The sequence below is a fragment of the Pungitius pungitius genome, chromosome 1 (genome assembly GCF_949316345.1).
Source record: "Pungitius pungitius chromosome 1, fPunPun2.1, whole genome shotgun sequence".
Lineage (NCBI taxonomy): Eukaryota > Metazoa > Chordata > Actinopteri > Perciformes > Gasterosteidae > Pungitius > Pungitius pungitius.
In genome coordinates, this window is record NC_084900.1 from 9,959,339 (window position 1) to 9,981,191 (window position 21,853).

A 21,853-nucleotide genomic window follows, 5' to 3' on the forward strand; every position below is an offset into this window, starting at 1 on the left:
ACAAAGACATGTCCAATCACAGCTGCAGCCTCCCATTGGACACGGACACATTTGGACTGACCTGTATCTATGGCCTGATCTTCTCTTTGGGTCTCCCGAGCAACCTGCTGTCTCTCTGGGGACTGTACCACCTGGGCCGCTCCGGTGGAGGAGGCTGTCAGCTGGTCTACATTCTCAACCTTCTGCTATCAGACCTTCTTCAGCTGCTCACCCTACCACTTTGGATTATTTATCTCCAAGCGAGTCACCACTGGCCTTACGGCCAGCTAACGTGCGAGCTGGTGGGATATGTGTTTTACGTAAATGTCTACGCTAGCGTCATGTTCTTGTGCCTGATAGCACTGGACCGCTGCCTGGCCATCGTTTACCCGCTGAGCAGCCGCAGAGTGCGCACTGTCCGCGTGGCAGCATTGTCCGGCGTGGCAGTTTGGATCCTCACCTTCCTGTTCTGTCTGAGTGGGCTGCTGCCGTCGGTGTTTGACTCTGACAGACTGCTGTGTCTGGAGCAGTACCCCGTCAGCCCCAGATACGCCTCCTTCAAGATCACAACGGTGGCCCTGGGCTTTCTTCTGCCGTGTGCCATACTTGGGTAAGTTAACCCCAAGGTCTCAGTGATTATTTTCTGTTAAAATATATACAAATTGTACAGCAGCAGAAGGAGAGCTTACTATTTCAACCTCAAGTTGTAAGAATCCAATAAAATGGATGAGTATTGCATCCTGAAGAAAAATGGAACTGAAAACTACATACATACAGTGAAACAGAGCTAATTTTCATTTTTTATGTATGGTACAGTGTGGGATAATTTCTATTACAAGTTCTTGAAGAAAATTATACAATAAGTATATTCCTATGGCTGACAGGATGTCCTCATCTGAGACTCTGCTTCCTCCCTTAGCTACACCTCAGCCCACATTGGGGTGACACTGCGGCGATCTCCGTCTCTCTCTGACCACGAGCGGCACAAAATCGTGGGTATTCTTGTTGTGATCACCATCAACTTCATTGTTGTGTTTGGACCCTATCACCTGGTGGGAGGATACAGATTTGTGTCTTTGCTGCTGATTGACGAGCCATGTGGAATGGAGCGTTCCATTTTCCTCATCTATCGCATATGCTACGGTCTGACAAGTCTCAATACCCTACTGGATCCGCTCTTCTATATTTTCCTGTGCCCCGATGCTCGGCTAGAGCTGCAAAGATCCTTGCCCGGTTTGGGAAGGGGGCAAAGCAAAAAGATTGGCTCCAGTACAAGACCTCCATCAGAAAACAACATGGAGAGGGAAACTGGACTTAATAATCTTTTAGAAACATAATTTGGATTTTAACCTCAGAGCTGAGCTCCGGGTATTTAGTCAAAGCAACTGCGCCACTAAGTTGATGTGTTCAGTGTGTTTAAGCAATCAATTCATTCAGTGCTTTAACCTTATCAGCTAAAAGACTTCTACTAGTTAAGTTTTCAGTTACTCATGATGATATTATTGGTTTTTCAAAGGATGAAAATTTCTGTGCAGCACAAAATTACTAAAAAGTTTACTAAATTGGATTTCTGTCTTGTGTATGGAAACGTTTCAATCATTTCACAATGAATCAATGTTATTTTACTTTAATGTTACAATTAAAACATGTACAAATATTCAGTCAATTGTTTACCATGAGTCAGTCAAAAATAGAACGGATATGAATCTTTGAAGAAACACAAGCATGACAGTGGCTACATCGTGCAAATAATAGGAAAAGGACACGGTTATTTATTTTTTTAAACAAAACCAAGCATATAAGTAAAAATAGGCAAGTCATGCAGAATGGTATACTGTCTTTCTAGCAGTTGTCATTTGAGTACAAACTGCAGTAATGAAAAATACATTTATGAAGGCTTGTGGGAGAATAACAAAAAGTACTATAATCATATCACTTAGAAAAGAAAACAGTTTCAAATCCTAGTTCTGGGGATCTTTCCAACAATAACATGGAATAAAAAGTGTAAGAGTCAACCACAACCCTACCTGCATAACTTTAATCACCCTCAATAGACCCTTGTCAGAGTAGCCCCGTGGACATGCCATTGACAGCAGGAACACAGGTGTAATTTATCATTTGTCATGACGAATGCTTAAAAACACACCTACAGGAAGCTGCAGGAGAAGAGTGTTGGAAGCTTGAATGTACTGATACTGGGCCAAGAAGGAAACAAAAGCCTGGCCATTGTTGCAGTAAATTTTCGTTCAATCCTTAGCAGTATTAACAATATTCTTAAGCTTCAACACCATCTCGGTTGGTGAGAGAGACTTGTGAGCAGTGCTGCGGCGTCGGGAAAACTCTGCCAGATCCTCAGCCAGGACACTCTCCATCACTGCACCCAGAGAATGTCTGATCTTCTTGCACAGGTCTGGGCAGCTGAACACGTACAGAATGGGGTTAAGGACACTGTTTAGGAAGCCAATGGTTGCTGCGATCGGTAGAACCTTGCTTGCAAAACTGGCATGATGCTCCGTGGAAGCCATCACCTCTATGATGAGGAACAAGTGGTATGGAGCCCAGCAGAGAACAAAACTCACCACCACGGCCACTACGAGCCGAACAAAATGGAAAGGGCGCCGATTGCCTCTGCGTGCCAAGCCGGCGTTGACGGCGGCATAGCTGAGAATGATAATCAGTAGAGGGATTATGAAGGACACAAAGAGTTTCAAGAAGGCTAAGCCCACTTTGCGCTGCTTGCATAAAGATTTCAGGTCAAACGGTCCAGCAGGGAGGAGTCGAGCATAATTGTAGTAACACAGGATCTTGCCGTTAGGTAGATGAATGGTGTCACGGAATATGTAGAAGGGGATGGTGAAGACCACAGCCATGGCCCAGATCACCCCACATATCCTCCCCACTAGTTGGACGTTCCTGTAGTTCTGTGCCCAGACGGGTCTCAGCACCACCAGGCAGCGGTCCATAGAAATGGCCGCTAGCAGGAAGCCACTGACAAACATGTTGAGAAAGAAGATGGAGGAGTGGATGCGGCAGAAGGTTGTGCCCAAGGTCCAGGTATTTCCGCGGGCCATGTAGAGGGTGAAGAAGGGCAGGGAGGCCGTGGCCAACAGGTCTGAGGCTGCGAGGTTCAGGATCCAGATGCTAATGACCGAGCGGCGGACATGGAAGCCCACTACCCCCACGATGAGGAGGTTTTCCAGGATGCCGATGGAGGAGAACAAGCCGTGGAGGGTGATGGTGAATATGCTCAAGGAGCTCATATTATCTGTTTTGTTTGATGGTTGATACATGCTGATATTTGGAGTTGTGCTGACAGGACAGACAACCATCTTTGAGGGCGGAAGGCTGTTGAACTTTGACTTGGTTAGATGTTTCAGGCTGATGTGATCTAAAACAGATAAGAACATGTACAATGAATGACCTATTTGCGACTCTGACAGAAGTTTTCGATCTTTGTTTCTCTGTTGAGAAAATTCAATCATTCTAAAAAATAGTCTAAAAAAGCCTTTTGTAGTTCAATTAGAAAAACTTTTCGGTTGCACCATGATGCCAAAAACAAACTCAAGACCAACATATCATCCCGAATAAAATACTCATGGCAGGATCCGCCCCAACCTAGTTCACCTTTTGTACTCAATGCTTTGACATCGTTGGTGTTTTTCAAACATGATTCTAAAAAATGAGCGCAGCACAGACAACACCTTTACTGTATCAAATTAGTCTATAATAACTAAAATCAGCTGGAACCTTCTATCTTTGGCGACTTTGGGACAAATTGACTTGCTATGTGTAAACCTTGAGGTAAAGAGATGCATTTTTCATTGCAGTTCAAATGCTGATAGAGAATTTACTTTACTCTTTGCAGACAATTCCATCTTGAGGCTTTGAATTCTCATCTTTTACATTTCCCACATCCTCTGTTTAGTTCTTATCAGTGTAATTTGGTAACTGTTAGACTATCTGATCATCTAACAAAGCCTGTTGAATAGTTCTACTTGATAATAGGTTTAACGTGTAATAATCAACTCAAAAGGCTCACATAACTTATTTTTTCTCATAAAACACGATGGACGCTTAAACCTTTCACACCTTCACATTTCTGAAAAAAAGTGTAATTCTTAGAATGCATTACTAGTTTTCAGTCCTTTAGTTTAATGTAGCCCTTCAATTAGTGGTTACTACTCTGTTGCAAACTCTGCAAAAGCAAGGACCAACAAAAAATGTAATTTAGGTGTGTGTAACAATCACATGCATTGCAGCCATTTTTAAGTCAAACTTAATTTGAAAGGAGTAAAAATGAACACAAATGCGCCGCATTCTTACAATCATTCTATGTTATCAACCCCTCGTGCTAAGCACACACACCTTCTCCGGAGGAACAAAAAAGATCCCCTACCTTTTTCACTGCCTGGCAGGGTCTGATGAATATCTGTGATGTTGTGTGTCTGTTACACACAGTTCTCAGTCTTTGACTCATGGGCGTACGAGTAGAGTACAGAAATAGGAAGTCAAGAACCTTTAAAAAAAACTATCCCTGTAGAGCTCAGTGAGACATCAAAGTAATGATCCTCAACATTGAATATTTGGTCGAATAGTTTTACTTGGTTTCTGAACAAATACAATAAATACAAAGATGATTTTTTGACGATTTTATAAAAGTATTAAAGTAACTTATTCCCTTTTCATTAAGGAATATTACATTCTTTTTTCTGTATTGCTTCCTTTGCTGCCGCATCGCCATAATAGCTTGAGTTAATACTACTTACTTCCATCGTGAATCATAACTAATGACAAAGACTACTCAGTCATCTGGGGAACATCCTACAGCTTGATTTTCAGGAATAAAGTTGTCTCTCTAGTAGGCTCCACATTACTTCATCCCAGATATATTAAGCTAAGCAGTGTCTCTGTAAGTGCATGAACAAAATGGTTCGGTGAATTTGTTGGAACATCAAACGGATCTGATTTAAACAATCCACTGTACTGTCCACTCTGGAGTGTGGCTATAACCTATTAAAGTGCTTAACTCTTTCTACCACAGCGTCATTCAATTTGCCTTTTAAAACAACTATTGCACTCACCACAATTATTTCACACTTTACAGTCATCACTGATCAGATCTAGTCGAGTTCAAAAAGAACTGTGCTACCACATCACAGGATATAGTTTCCCCCAAGGTGCCTCAAACCAACTCTCCACTGGTTTGTGTGTATGTAGTGAACCAAACTGAAGACACTTTGTGCTATGAGTGCATTGGGATATTTTGACTACACAAAGCCTAATTAACTACTGAACTTCACCGAACTTTACCAGGACAAAGGGTTTATATTTACATGACTTTTGGATGTTTAAATTGATTTGTTTTGTATGTAAGGGTTTCATACCAGCATCACTAGCCAAAGTAGATTAACATTGATTTTGTTTTTTAGTATTTTTTAATTTTAAGATTTTTTTTTTAATTGGTGGAAGTGTAATGCTGAGAGCTATGGGTCCACGTTGTTCTCTTTTATTCACTATCAGGAGGTAAATGCCTATGGTGTGAGAGCACAGAGCAAATACCACCCTCCATGTTGTGTTCCTATTGTGTTCTGGGCTACACTGACACCAGCTGGCTCCCTGTGGTGTTGACATATTTAGTCTTCTGAAATTTTTAATTGCAGTTCTCTCTGGTGAGAAGCCATCAAAGCTGCACAAGATCTGCTGTAATTTACTAATACACCAATTCCTCTCTCTTAATATGTATATGTCATTTTCTCGCAATTCAGTTAAATGTCAAAACCACCTCACTGTTTTTGAAAAGATAGAGCAACACAATAGGGTGTAAAATCTTTTTTAGCAAACATATAATACATAAATACAAACAGAAACCAAGTTATTAAAACACCATCAGATTACGTGACTTCCACTAGTTCAGTTTTTAGTTACTCATGACGATATAAATTGTATTTCAGATGATTAAAATAGAACCATTTGTGTGCGGCACAAAATATCAGAGTGCATCTCTTGCTGACAACAATACAACAACTCAACAATATCTAATTCAATCAGCGCAAAAAGTTAACTATTTAGTCATATGCATGCCCGACATAACTTCAGATTATTCAGCCAAAAGAAGATCCCTCTATTCACTAAATTGGACTTCTGTCTTGTGTATGGAAACGTTTCAATCAATTGACATTGAAATTATGTAATTTTACCGTAAAGTTATGATTAAAACATGTAAAAATGTTTAGTCATGTGTTCACTATAAGTCAGTCTAAAAATAGTGTGAATCTTTGAAGATGCTTATCACGGCAAGCGTGTTGCCTCACTTCCTGTTGCCATCAAACGTTTCACAGCTCTAGCTGTACTAAGTTCTTTGTGTCATGATATTTTTCAGTACAAGCGGCGAATTATCTGTTATCTGCATGAGGTGTTGTTAAATACGCACACCCCTCAACCGGTCTAGCAATGTTTCCTTCAATCAAATAGTTGCTAAGACGTTGTTGTATCTGATGGTGGTTGCCCCTGCAGTGGTCCTGCCGTACACCTGGCTTACTACTCGCAACAGTTTGAATCATCTCTGTTATAGGAATTGAATGTATTGCAGATCTTTTACGTTGTTCATTCTGTACACATGGCATTCATTGTACTCTGTCCATCCCTGGAGAGGGATCCCCCCTCTGACGATCTGAGGGTTTCGGGACAGAAGATGTCGCATGTGTACAGACTGTAAAGCCCTCTGAGGCCAATTTGTAATTTGTGATTTTGGGCTATACTAAATAAAATGAATTGAATCATAGGAAGACAAGCTTGACAGTGGCTAAAGGATGCAAAAGACACAGCTGGGTGTTTAATATGTTTGGTATTATTTAGAAATATCATAAAATTCATACATTTAGCCGTTTTAAAAATTAAAATTATTACAAAAATTAAAATTTATAATTGTCTAAAAAAAGCAGAAATGGCAAAAGTAAGTGGATTGACTTGATGTCAAAAATCAAAAAAATAAAAGAAGCAGTCATTCATGGGTCCTGTAAAAAATGCAGACTTCAACTAAGCATAAAAGTAAAAATAAGGATATCCTGTAGAATTCTACACATTTTTTAAAGCAGTGACCATTCATTTGTTGGATTTGAGTACAATATGCAAATAAAAAGCCAAATAACTTGTTTAGCACTTTTGGTTATAATCCCATGAGCAATATAGTTGTATCACTTAAAAAAGAAAACATTTTGAAGAGATTTTGGGACATTAAATTACCACAAATCCTATTTGAGGGGACCTTTTCATCAATAACATGTGATTAAAGATGTTACAGTTAACCACAACCATACCTGCATAACTTTAATCACCATCAATAGAGCCTTTTTAGAGTAGCCCTGTGGACATGTCATTGGGTGGATGAACACAAGAGTAATTCATTATTTGTCATGATGGCTTCTTTAAAACGCACTAATACTAGGCCAAGAAGCAAACAAAAGCCTGGCCATTATTTCAGTAAGTTTTCGTTCCATTCAATCCTCATCAGTGTTAGCAAGACTTTCAGTGTTCTCCCGGTCCTCTCCTTTCAGACTAAAGGTTGTTATTGTATTCTTCCGCTTCAACGACATCTCGGTGGTTGAGAGAGAGTTTTGCGCGGTGCTGCGGCGTCGGGTAAACTCTGCCAGATCCTCAGCCAGGACACTCTCCATCACTGCACCCAGAGAGTGTCTGATCTTCTTGCACAAGTCCGGGCAGCTGAACACGTACAGAATGGGGTTAAGGACACTGTTTAGGAAGCCAATGGTTGCTGCGATCGGGAGAACCTTGCTTGCAAAATCGCTGGCACGATGCCCCTTGGGAGCCATCACCTCTATGATGAGGAACAAGTGGTATGGAGCCCAGCAGAGAGCGAAACTCACCACCACGGCCACTACGAGCCGAACAAAACGGAAAGGGCGCCGATTGCCTCTGCGTGCCAAGCCAGCGTTGACGGCGGCATAGCTGAGAATGATAATCAGTAGAGGGATTATGAAGGACACAAAGAGTTTCAAGAAGGCTAAGGCCACTTTGCGCTGCTTGCATAACGATTTCAGGTCAGATAGTCCAGCAGGGAGGAGTCGAGCATAATTGTAGTAACACAGGATCTTGCCGTTAGGTAGATGAATGGTGTCACGGAATATGTAGAAGGGGATGGTGAAGACCACAGCCAAGGCCCAGATCACCCCACATATCCTCCCCACTAGTTGGACGTTCCTGTAGTTCTGTGCCCAGACGGGTCTCAGCACCACCAGGCAGCGGTCCATAGAAATGGCCGCTAGCAGGAAGCCACTCACAAACATGTTGAGAAAGAAGATGGAGGAGTGGATGCGGCAGAAGGTTGTGCCCAACGTCCAGGTATTTCCGCGGGCCATGTAGAGGGTGAAGAAGGGCAGGGAGCCCGTGGCCAACAGGTCTGAGGCTGCGAGGTTCAGGATCCAGATGCTAATGACCGAGCGGCGGACATGGAAGCCCACTACCCCCACGATGAGGAGGTTTTCTAGGATGCCGATGGAGGAGAACAAGCCGTGGAGGGTGATGGTGAATATGCTCAAAGAGCTCATATTTTCTGTTTTGTTTGATGGTTGATACATGCTGATATTTGGAGTTGTGCTGACAGGACAGACAACCATCTTTGAGGGCGCACGTCTGTTGAGCTTTGACTTGGTTAGTTGCTTCACGCTGATGTGATCTAAAACAGATAAGAACATGTACAATGAATGACCTATTTGGGACTCTGACAGAAGTTTTCGATCTTTGTTTCTCTGTTGAGAAAATTCAACAATTCTGTTAAAAAAATTGTTTTAATTCATGCAAAATAAAAAGTAATTTGAAGATGTGACACATAGTGTCCTAATTCTCAATTTGTGTTTACCTTCATTAAATGCAGAAGCTAAGTTTTAGTCTAGTTTGCGCTTCCTCTCTTGTGAGTGTTTTTTATTTTGTTGCTCTGCAGGCTTTATGCATGTAAATAATATGTGGCTCTGTTTCCTTTTACTCTTTTCCAAAAGACTCAAAACAAATAGTGTAAAATCTTTCTTATGCTGTAAATTAAGGCAATTAAACAATTCCTTTAGGCTTGTAGTTCAGTAACAACCATTTAATTAGAAGAACTTTTCGGTTGCACCTTGATGCCAAAAACAAACTCAAGACCAGCATATCATCCCGAAATAAATACTCATGGCAGGATCCGACCCAAGCTAGTTCACCTTTTGTACTCAATGCTTGGACATCATTGGTGTTTTTCAAACATGATTTTAAAAAGTGAGTGCAGCACAGAAAACACCTTTACTGTATCAAGTTAGTCTATAATAACTCAAATCAGCTGGAACCGTTGTGTTTTATTGTAAAACTCAAATTGACTTTCTATGTGTAAAGAGATGCATTTTTCATTGCAGTTCAAAAGCTGATAGAGAATTTACTTTACTCTTTGCAGACAGTTCCATCTTGAGACTTTGCATTCTCATCTTTTACATTTGCCACATCCTCTGTTTAGTTCTTATCAGTGTAATCTGGTAACTGTTAGACTATCTGATCATGTAACAAAGCCTGTTGAATATTTCTGCTTGATAATAGGTGTAACGTGTAATAATCAACTCAAAAGGCTCACATAACTTATGATTTCTCAGAAAACAAAGTGGACGCTTAAACTTTAAAAAAAAAGTGTAATTCTTAAAATGCATTACTAGTTTTCAGTCCTTTAGTTTAATTTAGCCCATCAATTTGTGGTTACTACTCTGTTGCAAACTCTGCAAAAGCAAGGACCAACAAAAAATGTAATTTAGGTGTGTGTAACAATCACATGCATTGCAGCCATTTTTAAGTCAAACTTAATTTGAAAGGACTAAAAATGAACACACAAATGCGCCGCATTCTTACAATCATTCTATGCTCTCGACCCCTCGTGCTAAGCACAAACACCTTCTCCTGAGGGAACAAAAAAGATCCCTCACCTTTTTCACTGTGCCGGGCAGGGTCTGATGAATATCTGTGATGTTGTGTGTCTGTATCACACAGTCTTTGCCTCATGGGCGTACGAGTACAGAACAGAAATAGGAAGTCAAGAACCTTTAAAAAAAAACACCCTTCCTTTGCTGCAGCACCACCATATTAGCTTGAGTTAGCACTACTAACACTAATTCACCAATTGCTCTCTCTTAATCTTCGCCGACAAAATACAAATTTAGTTATTTTTAATAGAGCAAAAATTGTGATTTAGCAAAGACTAAAGTGTCAAGCAGTTACTTCCCCTTTTAGGCCTTACTGCTTGGTGCATTGGGTGTGTTTGTGTGTGTGACCACCTCACTGTTTTTGAAAAAATGAAACCCAATAGATGTAAAAATCACTCCACCCTCTATTGCAAACATATAATACACAATCAACAAGTTATTAACATACCCATCTAGGTTCAGCAGGCTTCTTTGTAAGATTAAACAAGTCACTGAAATTCAAGCCAGATGTTATCATCTGTTCAAATGTAGTAAAAAGAAGCTTAAAGAGTAATCAGTGTTCCCCCTCCGGTGTGAAGACTTAGTGGGATTTACCAAAATTTTTCCAAATGTCTGTCTTTAGTAGATTTCATCATTGAAATTTACACAAGTCTCAGCACTTTTTGTCAAATAACTGATTAAAAGGTTTTAAAAGCACCGGATACTTTAGGCACACTCTAGTATGAACCGTCTGATAATCTGGGACAGGGCTGTCTACTGTCCTCTACACTTTCCTGTGACATCACTAAATATGAAGACGCACCATTCAATCTGGAACAAACTTACAGAAAACATTTTCTGTCCTCTACTCATTCACACCTTGATCCTCAATGTACCTGTTTTCATTATCTTTTTTTTTACATCTTATTACTTTCTCCCCTTGTTACTAGTTGTTGTCATACTGCCTCTGTGTTTTCTCGAAGTCCTTTTTCTGCCTCATGTAGTATAATCTTTATTAACTTGCCCTGCCTTGTCTAAGAGAAACAAATTACTAAAATAAAATCTATTAAAATTATACAGTTCAGTTGGACACCGAACAGAAAACAGGAAAACCTTTAATTGATTTTGCGTGCGTTACAGTAGGGCAGACTGTTTGTGCTTTGAAGCCTGGTGAAACAACATAAACCCCTTAGTGTGCGACAAATCTCAAAGAAATAAACTACTGACGTGTGTTTTAGAAAGGTCGGAGGGTTAGCTTGGGTCAACGGACTAATTAAAAAAGCTGACGGTAAACAGTCTGTCACTTCCTTTAGGAGGAGCACCCACCACCTGGGTCACGTACGCACACGTTTCCACTGCGGCTTTGCTGTCGTCCTCGACCCCTTTACCTGACACACCATTGCACTGGTTGTCTGTTCAACCGAGATGTTTGGGCTTTACGTGCTCTTGGTTCCTCTCTTTGGAGCTAGTAAGTCATTTTAACAATATTTCAATTGTGGTGTGAACTTGTTGAATGTCTAAAATTGAGATATTGCGTTCACCGGTTGTAGATTTCTGTATTTTCTGTGTTTCAGGCGGCGCTCTGCTCTACGCTACGCCCGGACAGAGTGTGACCGTGCCCTGTTTCTATGCCTCTGAGGCCAAACATATCTGTTGGTACAAGCAGGTTGCAGGGGAGCAACCTCAGATAATATCCTCGTTCTACAAACATTCGCCCGACAGCAACAGCTTCCACAACCAGTTTAAAGGCAACGAGCGCTTTTCCGTTCACACTGGAGCCGGGTTCTATCATTTGAACATTTCTAACGTGCAGGACTCGGATTCAGCTATGTACTACTGCGGCCGTACCACTGTAAAGATCACTGAGTTTGATGATGGCACTCTTCTGGTTTTGAAAGGTATTTTTGTCTTTTACATTTTCGACACATAAAACTTTTTTTCCCATTTGATTTTCCATTTGATACATCTGTCCATACTGGTGTATTTCTCAGAGTCCAGCCGCAGGTCTTTCCTCCAGCAGCCGGCGTCCTACTCCGTGAAGCCCGGGGCCTCCGTGACTCTGGACTGCACCGTGCACGCGGGAACCAGTGACACAGAACTCAGTGTGTACTGGTTCAAAAAGGAGAATTCAACAAACCCTCCCTTAGCTGTCATGTACATCCACGCGCACAGCAGTCAGTGCGTCCACAGCCTGGAGCCTCCTGCACAAAGCTGCGTGCACAGCTTGTCCAAGACCAACGTGAGCCAGTCAGACGCCGGCACGTACTACTGCGCCGTGGCTTTATGTGGGGAGATATTGTTTGGGAACGGAACAAGACTCGAGGTCGGAGGTGGGCAAGATTTAGAAGGAAAAAAAAAGCTCTTTTTTTTGCTTGTCTACATTGTTTTTTCTTTTTCTCAGGGCAAAAGGACAACATTTCTCCTTTCTTGATGCATTGCTCGGTCGCAGCTCTGTTTGTCTCTGTTGTCTTGAACATCATCCTAATCGGCATCCTCTGCGAAAAGTCAAGGAGGAAATATCTGCATTCTCAAGGTAACACTAATTCATATTTACTAGGGGGAAGTTTGTCTTTCTATTTTTTTTTCAGATAAAAGGAAAGATTCACTCATAGTTCTAAACCATATTTTCTTACTCCTCTAATTTTTTTAGTTTTGTATCAATTATAATCCGACTCTTTATTTTAGCGGCAATCTCCCACTTGACCGTTCCAGAAGATACCCCCAACATTCAGGTAAGACCAACATGAGCTGTATGTCTATTTTGTATAGAGGCACATCTCATTTCTAATTTAGTTTAGCTTCAGTTGCTGATCATAAATAACTTAGTTTCATTATTTCATGCAGAATGAGGAATCTGATGCTTTGCAGTACGCAACACTGGACTTTAAGAAGAGGCACAGCAAGAGCAGGAGAGAGAGGAGGAGACAGGAGAGGGGGGTTACACTGTCAGACCCGAAGTGACCACTTTTCAACACCACCCACCAACGGCGGATATCACAATTATTACCCAAATATATTATTGAAAGTTCTAAATTTTAAATTCATGGTATTAATGGTCTAACTGAACAGAACATCTCCCCCTGAGTTTGTTGCATTGTATTCTAGTGCATGTAGGTGTGTGGCAGCCTGCTTCACTAACGAGCTTCCAGTCCGGATCACACTGTCCTCTCTGTCTGCACTGTTAGTGTTGTTGCACCGTTGGCTTCTAGCTAACACTTCATCCTAGATACACTATGTATTTAAAATCAAGCACCAGATCAGCTTTTTATTTCATGCACAGCTTTTTTTTTACTTTTGTGGAAAGCTTGACCATTATGAAGTAAAACATAGCTACAACCTTATTTCTACAAGGCAGTGGTTTCTACATATCACACTCTAAATCAATGACGTTTGCTTTTGTGATGACCTCCAAATGCTGAGCATCATTCAGCATTCACTTGTGTGAAAATACTGTATTTGTTCATTAAATGCATTCATTTATTCCCACTACTAAGATGTCCTCTGTCCTAATTTGCCCTGCCTGCGTTTACTTTTTTTCATCTCTGTGTTTATGTAAAGGGTGAGCTGTCTCAAGCTGACCCTATTCTACATCTCTGAGCTTGGTAAGTGGTATTTCGACTATTTAGTAATGAACTTGAAATAAGGAGATGAATGGGTGAAAAAAATAGCTTCTTACTCCCTAGAAACAAAAAAAGACACTGGATTCTATTTTTGTCATAATGAGATTCGGCTGACATTGCAGTTGTTTATTGGGAAGGCATTATCCTAGCAGCTTTCTTTGTTTAGAGGACATTACCCTGGAAACTCTTATTTAGAGGACATTACGCTGGTAGCTCTTATTTAGACATTATCCTAGTGGCTCTCTTCTTTCAGAGGGCATCATCCTAATAACTATCTTCTTTTAGAAGACATTACCCTAACTCTTTTCTTTTAGAGCACATTATCCAGCTAGCTTTCTTATATCTGACATTAATTAACCTAGTGACCTGTCAGTTACTCTTTTGTTTAAGAGGACATTATCTTAATGGCTCTCTTGATAACTAGTAAACTGAGTGCTCCATTTAATTGATCATCAGGCCTTGCTTTTACACAGTCAGTTGGTTGTAGTTAAGCTGTCAGTCGGTAGAGAGCAGCAGTCAACCTACACTCACTTAAGTGCTGCATCACGTTGCTTCTTCTGTTTTACCTAAACTCAACACACAACGCCTTGTTGCCGTGACCACAAGGACAGAATGGAAAGACACGTTATTCAGAGTAAACCCACCCGCGAGACAGTGTATGAGAAAATCTCAAGACACTTTCTGTCCTGTTAGTTACACCCACACAGAGATGTGTTCGAAGCTGTTGTTGTGGTCGACAAAATAAAGGTTAATACCTCACCGCCGACCGTTTGTTTTTTTCAAAGGACCTGGCGACAAAGAAAATAATCAAAACTATTCATGGTTTGACATTTTTTTTGTCAACATTTACCTTCATTTTAAAATGAGATGAATTCCATAATAGTCAAAAGTTAGGTCAGCTTATCATCCTAACTACACATTATGATCATTTAAGTTTCTCTTTGTACCCAATCAAGTTAATACTACAAAATAAAGCGTGTGTGTTTTGTCCAACTTTATCTTTATTACTTTATCTTCACAAACTCTCATGAAGCCAGTGAGCTTTTTACAGGTCCTGCAGTCTTGAAGTATTGAAAAAAGCTTGAGAAAAAAAAAACCTAAACCTCCAGTCATGCTGGCTAACATTAAGTTCCACTCCAGCGGTTTTGTCACCTTCCCCTCCACCCTTGCGTCCCCTTCTTACAGGATGTCTCTGTGGTCTTTCTTGTGATGCTGCTTGTTTGTCCGCGTCACTTAACAACAACGCCTCCGCTTTTCAATTCTCCATCTCATGCGTAGAGAAATAAAACTTACAAGTGAGTTCACAGGTAAAAGACAAGCCACAAGTAGAATATATAAAATAACACTTAAACAAAAATGTTTCAAAGGCAATATTACAGAACAAAGCTGGAGGAGGAAGAGAGGAAGTCATTGCGATCTTTACCTTCTCTATTCTGCAAATTGCCTTAATGTTCCTGTATATCTTTGGGTAAATGTAGAAAGACACGTTTTAACATTGCAGAAGTGCAGAGTACTTTTCCATCAGTCCCTAATTGACCTGTTTTACTTCTAAATGCCAAAAACTCAGTGGAAAACAAAAGGTGTATCTGCTGCCCATGGTGGTTCTCTGACCTATTTTCAACACTTATGACAAACAGACAAATCAAAACCTCAAGCGTGAAATGTACAGTATCCTGTTAACGGGCAACAGGGCAGTATCTAGGGGATGCAAAACCACAGTCGAGATGCTCTGTCGCTTGTGACGGAAGAGGATAGATGCCTATTGGAGTGAATGTAAATGGACAGCTTGAAAAATCGTACTTATTAAAAGTGGAACGTTTACTCTGTGGTATAAGAGTTTGAAACCAATCGTGTTTTGAATGAGGGATAGTCTAGCAATAATAAGAATTCTTTATGAGAGTTTATTTTGACTTCCGTATGTTCTAGATGATGATGACTCATTCAGTGCTACTGTCATTTGACAAATGAGACAGAGCAGGGTTAAAAACATGCAGCAGTCAAAGACTTGAGACATACAAAATGCAGGGAATTTTTTTTTAGCATGTCTCTTCAGCAGTTGACCTTGCAAAAGGTTCGGTAAAAAACATGACAGTATGAAGCACGTGGCTCAGACATTTAAGACAAAAGACCACTGCACAACATGTCTTTCTTGGAAAGTGGCTAAATGCTCAAAGTACAAGATGCAGAGCTGCTTCCTCTTCTCCTTTTTTAGACACATGGTCACACTCACATTTTTAAGAAGGAGAAGGATCTTTGGGCGTTCTTATACCATCACTTTGTATGACAGGAAGTAGCTTTGAATTAAAGATAAAGAGTGTGTTGGTCAGTAGTGACTCATCTCTACTGTCTCAACAACCGTGAAGTGTTCACCTTTGTGTTGATATAACACGACCACAAACATCAAACCACTTATTCGAGTCAGATGCAGTGGTTGGCCTCTGCTTGGTAAAGTCCACTGCACAAGTACCTTCGTTTTCACTCTGATGGAAATTATTTCATGCCTTTTCTGAGAATTTCCATTGCAACATACTGCAACGACTGCAACATATTGACACGACATGCAAGCTGCAGATGCCTGGGCAGCAGCCACACATTTTATTCATTACACATTACAGCAGTAAAGTAGCGATGTTATCTCTTAACTGTCCACGACTCGAGGCACTCATGCTAGTGATATGCTGTTAGCTCAGGCCACCATGGGATGTGATATTGTCCGTTTATTGCACGAGGACTAGTCTGAACTACTCGTTGCTTTGAGTTTTGAGAGTAATTTTTCAAAACCACATGGAATGAAAAGGCAGTTCCATCTAGTTCCACTCTTTTCTTGAGTGAGGAATTCAGTGTGCACACTTCAACAAATAGGATGCTAACCTGCTGGTGTATCATTTTAATTTTATATTTACTTACACAAAAAATACAACAATTCTAATTTACTGATTTCACTGATTATACGGTTAAGGTATATTCACATGTGACAGACGCATAGAATGGGACTTGAAAGCGTATTAATACAGGATGTGCTATTTGTATATTTTACAGATGATATAATAGAATATAATGAGAGCTTTAAAGATGCTATGTCTTCCTTTTGTTCTCAACCATTTTTGCATTGATGGCTTACTCTAGCATACAGCATCTTTTGAAGTTAAAAATAGTACAGTAGAGAGCCGTCATGCAACACTGAATCAGATACAATTCACAACGGAAGAAGACAAAGGAAAGAAACAAGATGTGTGATCTGTGCAACACTGTGGTCAGTTTACAGAAGTATCCTCCTCTAAACTATGGACATTTGAAGTGTACATTATAGAAGCAATGGTCTACATCCCTGGCATAGCTATAAGTTATCAAAATGTTCCTAGCAGTAAAATAAAATCAGTTGAATCACAAAACCATGGTTTCTCATTTTCTTTCAACAACCTTCTCACCCACTCTCTTTGTACACACTTCATGGCGTGTAGAAAACCAACACTGACGTGCTCAATGCCTCCAAAAAACAATGCGTTTCACGCCAAACCAACATTCTGTCACAAATTCTGTCCACCAACCAAAGAATAGGACCAGAGACTCTAATCAACCTAAATTACACCTGTTAAATTACACCTTCATCTGAACAGACAAGATCTTTTGGCAAAGGGAGAAATAGCAGGACTGTACACCAAAGGTATCATCTTAGCCAATCACAAACAACCATCGTCTCCTATAAGGGTTGACTCCGCCAACACACAGGCTACGAACTGCAGAGCTACATGGATGATGGCACTTTTCATTTTTCTTGTGCTTGTTAGTCAAATCTGTGAGTATTTAAAAGCCTTTTTCACTGTTTCTCTTTAGATAATATGATTTGAAAAGCGAAAGATCAGGTTTCAAACGCAGAGATAATGTATATCTTATTCATGTGTCCTGACAGGTCAGGTGCCTGCTGTTAACAATACTTCCAGGATCATCCAGCACACTGGGGTCATGAAAGCTAATGTTGGGCAGAATGTGTTTTTAAATTGCATTTCTCAGAACGATGCTGTAACTTTCTTCGCTTGGTATCAGCAAAAAATTGGCAGCAAACCTGTCCTTATATCAAGCTGGAGGCAAAAAGAAGAGGTGTCCATTTTCTCTCCGTTCAAAGGGAGGTTTCGAGTCTCAACACAAGGTGATGAAGGCACCAACAACCTCGTAATCCAAAATGTCAGCCTCTCGGATTCAGCGACATATTACTGTGGGATTTTACAGTTCAACATAATTGAATTAGGAGAGGGGGCTTTCCTCCATGTCCGGGCATCACCGTCCAACATCCGCCCCGTCCTCCATCAGCCGCCGTTGGAGCGGTTTGGAGCGGGAGACTCTGTGAATTTGAGCTGCACGGTGAATGCCGGAGGATGTGCGGGGGAGAAGAGTCTCTACTGGTTCAGACATGGTGCTCCTCAGCTTTCACACATACATCGAAGTCTGGCCAAGTGTGGATTTTCTCCCCAACGACCAGACAGAGAATGCACCTTAAACCTCACTTTAAAGTCTTTGAGTTCCCCTGATGCAGGGATGTACTACTGTGCTCTAGACTCCTGTGGTGAACTCGTGTTTGGCAGTGGAACGAGAGTGGAGATTGTAGGTAGGTGATGAAATATGATGATTGTTCGTACCGTCTGCGGATATTTCAAAATGCCAAGAAATTAACCATAGTCATTGAATTATCCATCAATATAAATACTTAATAAGGATATGACATGTTTTCTTTATGTTTGGAGGTCCCAGAGTTCCTCTTCTCCTGGTGTGTTGCCTGGGTGCAGCATTGGCAGTTTTACTTGTTGTGCTGCTCGTGTTGGCTTTTGTTTTGTTTAAGTTGATCAAGAATTCTTGCTCTTTCTGCAAAGGTAAGACTTCTGAAGAAAAAAATTCAACTTCTTTTTGTGTATTCAGGTTTAATAAATCATGTTTTTACTTGTTTTTTTTGTTTTTAGGAGTTATTACTCATCCAGCATGTTCTGCAACTTCTGACATCGTGGTAGGTGAAATTGTATTATAAAATGAATTCATACCCATCACATTTGAACAACTGCTATTTCAGGCCTCAGATAATTTGTTATCTTGTCGTTACCAGAACCGAAACGCAGACGTCTGTTATGCTGCGCTGAGTGTGACCAGAGCAAGTCAACGACCCCGTCACAATGACAACGTGGAGAGCACTTGTCTTTACTCTGGAGTGAAAATTAGAAAACACTGACGTGGATTTTGCCTTACAGCTAATTATTTCTCAGTCCTGTCAATCATTTGCAAGATAGCAACATTTACGTGACTAAATGTACGATTTAAAACTCTGTTGAAAGAAAATAAAACTTTTTGAATGCAATCTGTGGTACGGTTAAATAGATCTTCCCCTGCACAATGCGTTGAATACAGGATAAAAATAGATAGAGCATGCTCATGAAAATCCCCTACGGCTTATTATTATCCTCTTTTGCCAGATACACATGTTGCACCTTTCAATCTGTGGCCGTCTGTCATCGTTCACCATTCGGCCCTGTGGTTGAGGTGCAGAGAACTAGCCTATAAGTTTCCATGGGTGGAAATACGAGTCCGAGCAGAGCATGAACACAGGAAGACAGAGCCTTACATCTCACTGAACTTTGTGAAAAAAGAATCCTGTGCATAAGAAAAACAAAACATGTGTACATACCTACACCTCCCAACAGTCCAGATTTGTGTCTTAGCTCATTCGAAGGCTGGTCGCAGTGAAGCTTTGAATTCAGTCTAGTTAGCAATAACTATAGAAGTTTCGCAATTTCAGTTCCCTAAAACTCTTTTTTCTTTCTTTCTAAGGAAGCTCATCATATTGCAATGCACACTACCTATTCTCAAATCCAATATGAAGCTCTGCTATTTGATATAGTACACCAGGTCAAAGGGAACACAACATAAATCTATTGGTATAATAAGAATGAAGAACCTATTTTTTACAACTACAATTAACCAGAGAAATAATCATAAAAATAATTGTCTTCTCTCCTAGTTGCACAACATGTCTTTCTTGGAATGGTATCTATAAGAAATGTGAAAATTTGCAAACATTCAACTCTTAGGAGGTCAGAGGCCAATGTTAAGTTTTGCGTGACCCAAGAGGATTACAACCAAACTCTAAATTAAGAAAAAAAACATATACCTCAGTAATCAGTAATGAAACGTTATACTTATATGGCAGGTCACAATTTAAAGTCTTATTCCCAGGGTTGCCAAGACTTAGACAATCTAATTTATCTAACTGCTTTAAGAAGGAACAAGACAAAGATACGAGAGTGAATGTGTGATTTCAGGATTAAGTCTGCACAGCTGCATATTCTCATATCATTACTAGAGGTGGCAATTTTGTCAGAGATCACTTCTCAATAATGTAAAGATTGACCTTGCAAAGCGAGAATTAAACATGCTCCTTTACAGTCGTAAGGTATCTGAGGAGATTCAGTCATCATCTTTTCCACTCCAGGACACTTCATCGAGCAAGGGTGTCTCCTTGAAGTTGTGTAAATGTGTTTGGAAACTACACAGCCGTCGCTCCCACAGCCGGGCAACAACAAGACAAAATGTCATTTTCAAAATTCACCTACTAATGTGTGAGTGATAACCCAGAGTTTTAATGCCAATGTTATTGTTCAGAGTTGGTTCACAGTAAATGTGTTGCACAATCAGACACGCAGTGATGTGTACATCTTTTTTGAGCCTCGATGTGGTCGGTAGCTCAGAACGTCTCTCTCAATACATTTGGTTTCGTGCCTCTCGGCGACCCTCCGCTTCTTCGTGACTGTGGTTTCAAACAGGAAGTCTGCTGTGTTCTCTTGCACAGCGGACAACTTCAATGCCTATTTTATTAAACGTACAGCTGCGCTACTAAGCAGGCATTTCTTTTACTGATGTATCATTAAAGCAGTGGCCATCACATGACGTCTTTCGGGTTACGTGTTGCGGTGAACACCAAGTTTCTGTTACCAGCCCAGTTAAAAAATTAAAAAATCAAATAAATAAATAAAAGGAATCAGGAATCGTTAATTTCCAGAATATGTCAGACATACATGGAATTTTACTTGGCGGTTGGTGCATGACGGCAGACAGTACAATAATGGACGACAGACAACGTGGTGCAGGAATAATAAAAAAATATATAATAAAACATATGCTATGGGTCAGTAAGCTAAAGCTATGGGTTAGTAAGTTAAGAAATAAAGATAAAATTAAAAATAAAAATACAGAGGAAGTGCACCAGCTAACATAAAGTGACAAAGTGAAAAAGCATGAAATTGTCATCAACAACAATGCTGCTAATGAATGATACGGTTATGACTTCTTCTGTAAACAGCTGCATGCTCACGATCTTTGTCTTCGTGCTTTCAGACAGGAAGTCTCTGCAGTGCTTTTCTGCGCAGAAGCCACACTTTAAGACTCTAATGCACCAGACTACTTCAGAAGATTGTATCAATAAATACGTCTGAGTCAAAAGCATTGACTAAGGTTTGATAAAATAATAAAAAAATAAAACTAGTAATCTTCACATGAACAATATTGGTATCATTAAAATCAAGGTATTGTGACATTCTTTACATGTGGATGATTTATAGTGCAGTCTAACTGTATTGTCTGGCTAACGGTGTTGTACTTGGCTGTGAGATTATATGTCCTCCCGCAAAATATTTTCAATTCCTGGTCAAAACAGCTGAAACAATGCAATTCCCTGTGCAATATCATCAGCAACTACTTGTTGCAATAACATTTTCAGCTGATGTAACTCGAGGGATGGTAATGTGGGTTCAAAGGCTCATCATCCACTTTGATGCAGACACTTAAAAAGGTACTTTTTGGTGAGCAAAAAACAAAGGTGAAAGTTTTCACTTATCCTGTGGAATGACTCAACATTTACTGGACGGATTAGCAAAACATTTGAATGCAGACATTCTTGTGTGATGACTTTGGTTACGCCGGGTCTCTTTGTCTACCACGACCTTCCGGTTTGCATCTGTGGCCGTGAATGAAATAATGGATGGATTGACATGAAATTTGGAGTGTAATAATTTTTATCACTTTGATGTTCCCTTAACCCTTCCATAAACATTATAACTAGCTGTTTTTTTTAATAACTTTTTGCTTGATGGTTTAATGTATGACCAAATTACTACTTAAAATATATTTCCAAGCTATAATTTGGGTGCGAAAATGTTCCAGTACAACTCAGTCATGCATTCTGCAGTAGATCTCTGATGACTCTGCAATGGTTGGGATGTGGACAAGGTGGAGGATTACAGGAGAGTAGTGGATGACTTTGGGGAGTGGGCCTGTTTAATCACCTAA

General features: G+C 40.3%; 4 protein-coding genes across 6 annotated transcripts; 3 read left to right on the forward strand and 1 right to left on the reverse strand.

The window, feature by feature from the left end:
- The first annotated feature begins 8 nt into the window (after positions 1-8).
- si:dkey-165a24.9 (G-protein coupled receptor 4) lies at positions 9-1,316 on the forward strand. Its single transcript, XM_062566357.1, has 2 exons — positions 9-589; positions 899-1,316. Exons 1-2 carry the CDS (start codon positions 9-11, stop codon positions 1,314-1,316), a joined length of 999 nt encoding a protein of 332 aa, XP_062422341.1.
- Positions 1,317-1,335: 19 nt separating this feature from the next.
- On the reverse strand, positions 1,336-19,264 carry LOC119222251 (prostaglandin D2 receptor 2-like). Of its 3 annotated transcripts, none has more exons than XM_062561571.1 (2): positions 9,933-10,049; positions 1,336-3,367 (listed from the first exon to the last, which is right to left on the reverse strand). In XM_062561571.1, exons 1-2 carry the CDS (start codon positions 10,006-10,008, stop codon positions 2,226-2,228), a joined length of 1,218 nt encoding a protein of 405 aa, XP_062417555.1. In that variant the 5' UTR covers positions 10,009-10,049; the 3' UTR covers positions 1,336-2,225. The 3 variants fall into 3 exon arrangements, with proteins under 3 accessions (XP_062417555.1, XP_062417556.1, XP_037334636.2); XM_062561572.1 differs by lacking the exons at positions 1,336-3,367; positions 9,933-10,049 and adding exons at positions 5,620-8,671; positions 19,197-19,264; XM_037478739.2 differs by lacking the exon at positions 1,336-3,367 and adding an exon at positions 5,620-8,671.
- On the forward strand, positions 11,167-12,948 carry LOC119222263 (uncharacterized). Its single transcript, XM_037478753.2, has 6 exons — positions 11,167-11,376; positions 11,483-11,806; positions 11,900-12,238; positions 12,310-12,441; positions 12,594-12,640; positions 12,753-12,948. The coding sequence occupies exons 1-6, from the start codon at positions 11,334-11,336 to the stop codon at positions 12,867-12,869; spliced, it is 1,002 nt and encodes a 333-aa protein (XP_037334650.2). The 5' UTR covers positions 11,167-11,333; the 3' UTR covers positions 12,870-12,948.
- LOC119222259 (uncharacterized) lies at positions 17,277-18,857 on the forward strand. The gene is made up of 5 exons (XM_037478750.2): positions 17,277-17,324; positions 17,439-18,131; positions 18,268-18,393; positions 18,481-18,524; positions 18,621-18,857. The coding sequence occupies exons 1-5, from the start codon at positions 17,282-17,284 to the stop codon at positions 18,741-18,743; spliced, it is 1,029 nt and encodes a 342-aa protein (XP_037334647.2). The 5' UTR covers positions 17,277-17,281; the 3' UTR covers positions 18,744-18,857.
- Positions 19,265-21,853: the final 2,589 nt, after the last annotated feature.

Bases quoted from the DNA above. Each gene is read 5' to 3' on its own strand.
- LOC119222259 (XM_037478750.2), top strand. From the start codon at position 17,282: ATGATGGCACTTTTCATTTTTCTTGTGCTTGTTAGTCAAATCT. The intron at 17,325-17,438 runs GTGAGTATTTAA...GTGTCCTGACAG, and splicing joins TGTGCTTGTTAGTCAAATCT to GTCAGGTGCCTGCTGTTAAC. The intron at 18,525-18,620 runs GTAGGTGAAATT...TGTCGTTACCAG, and splicing joins CTGCAACTTCTGACATCGTG to AACCGAAACGCAGACGTCTG.
- si:dkey-165a24.9 (XM_062566357.1), top strand. From the start codon at position 9: ATGTCCAATCACAGCTGCAGCCTCCCATTGGACACGGACACATTTGGA. The intron at 590-898 runs GTAAGTTAACCC...TTCCTCCCTTAG, and splicing joins CTGCCGTGTGCCATACTTGG to CTACACCTCAGCCCACATTG.
- LOC119222251 (XM_037478739.2), bottom strand. From the start codon at position 10,008: ATGAGGCAAAGACTGTGTGATACAGACACACAACATCACAGATATTCA. The intron at 8,672-9,932 runs GTGAGGGATCTT...TATCTGTTTTAG, and splicing joins TGCCCGGCACAGTGAAAAAG to ATCACATCAGCGTGAAGCAA.
- LOC119222263 (XM_037478753.2), top strand. From the start codon at position 11,334: ATGTTTGGGCTTTACGTGCTCTTGGTTCCTCTCTTTGGAGCTA. The intron at 12,239-12,309 runs GTGGGCAAGATT...TCTTTTTCTCAG, and splicing joins AACAAGACTCGAGGTCGGAG to GGCAAAAGGACAACATTTCT. The intron at 12,641-12,752 runs GTAAGACCAACA...TATTTCATGCAG, and splicing joins AAGATACCCCCAACATTCAG to AATGAGGAATCTGATGCTTT.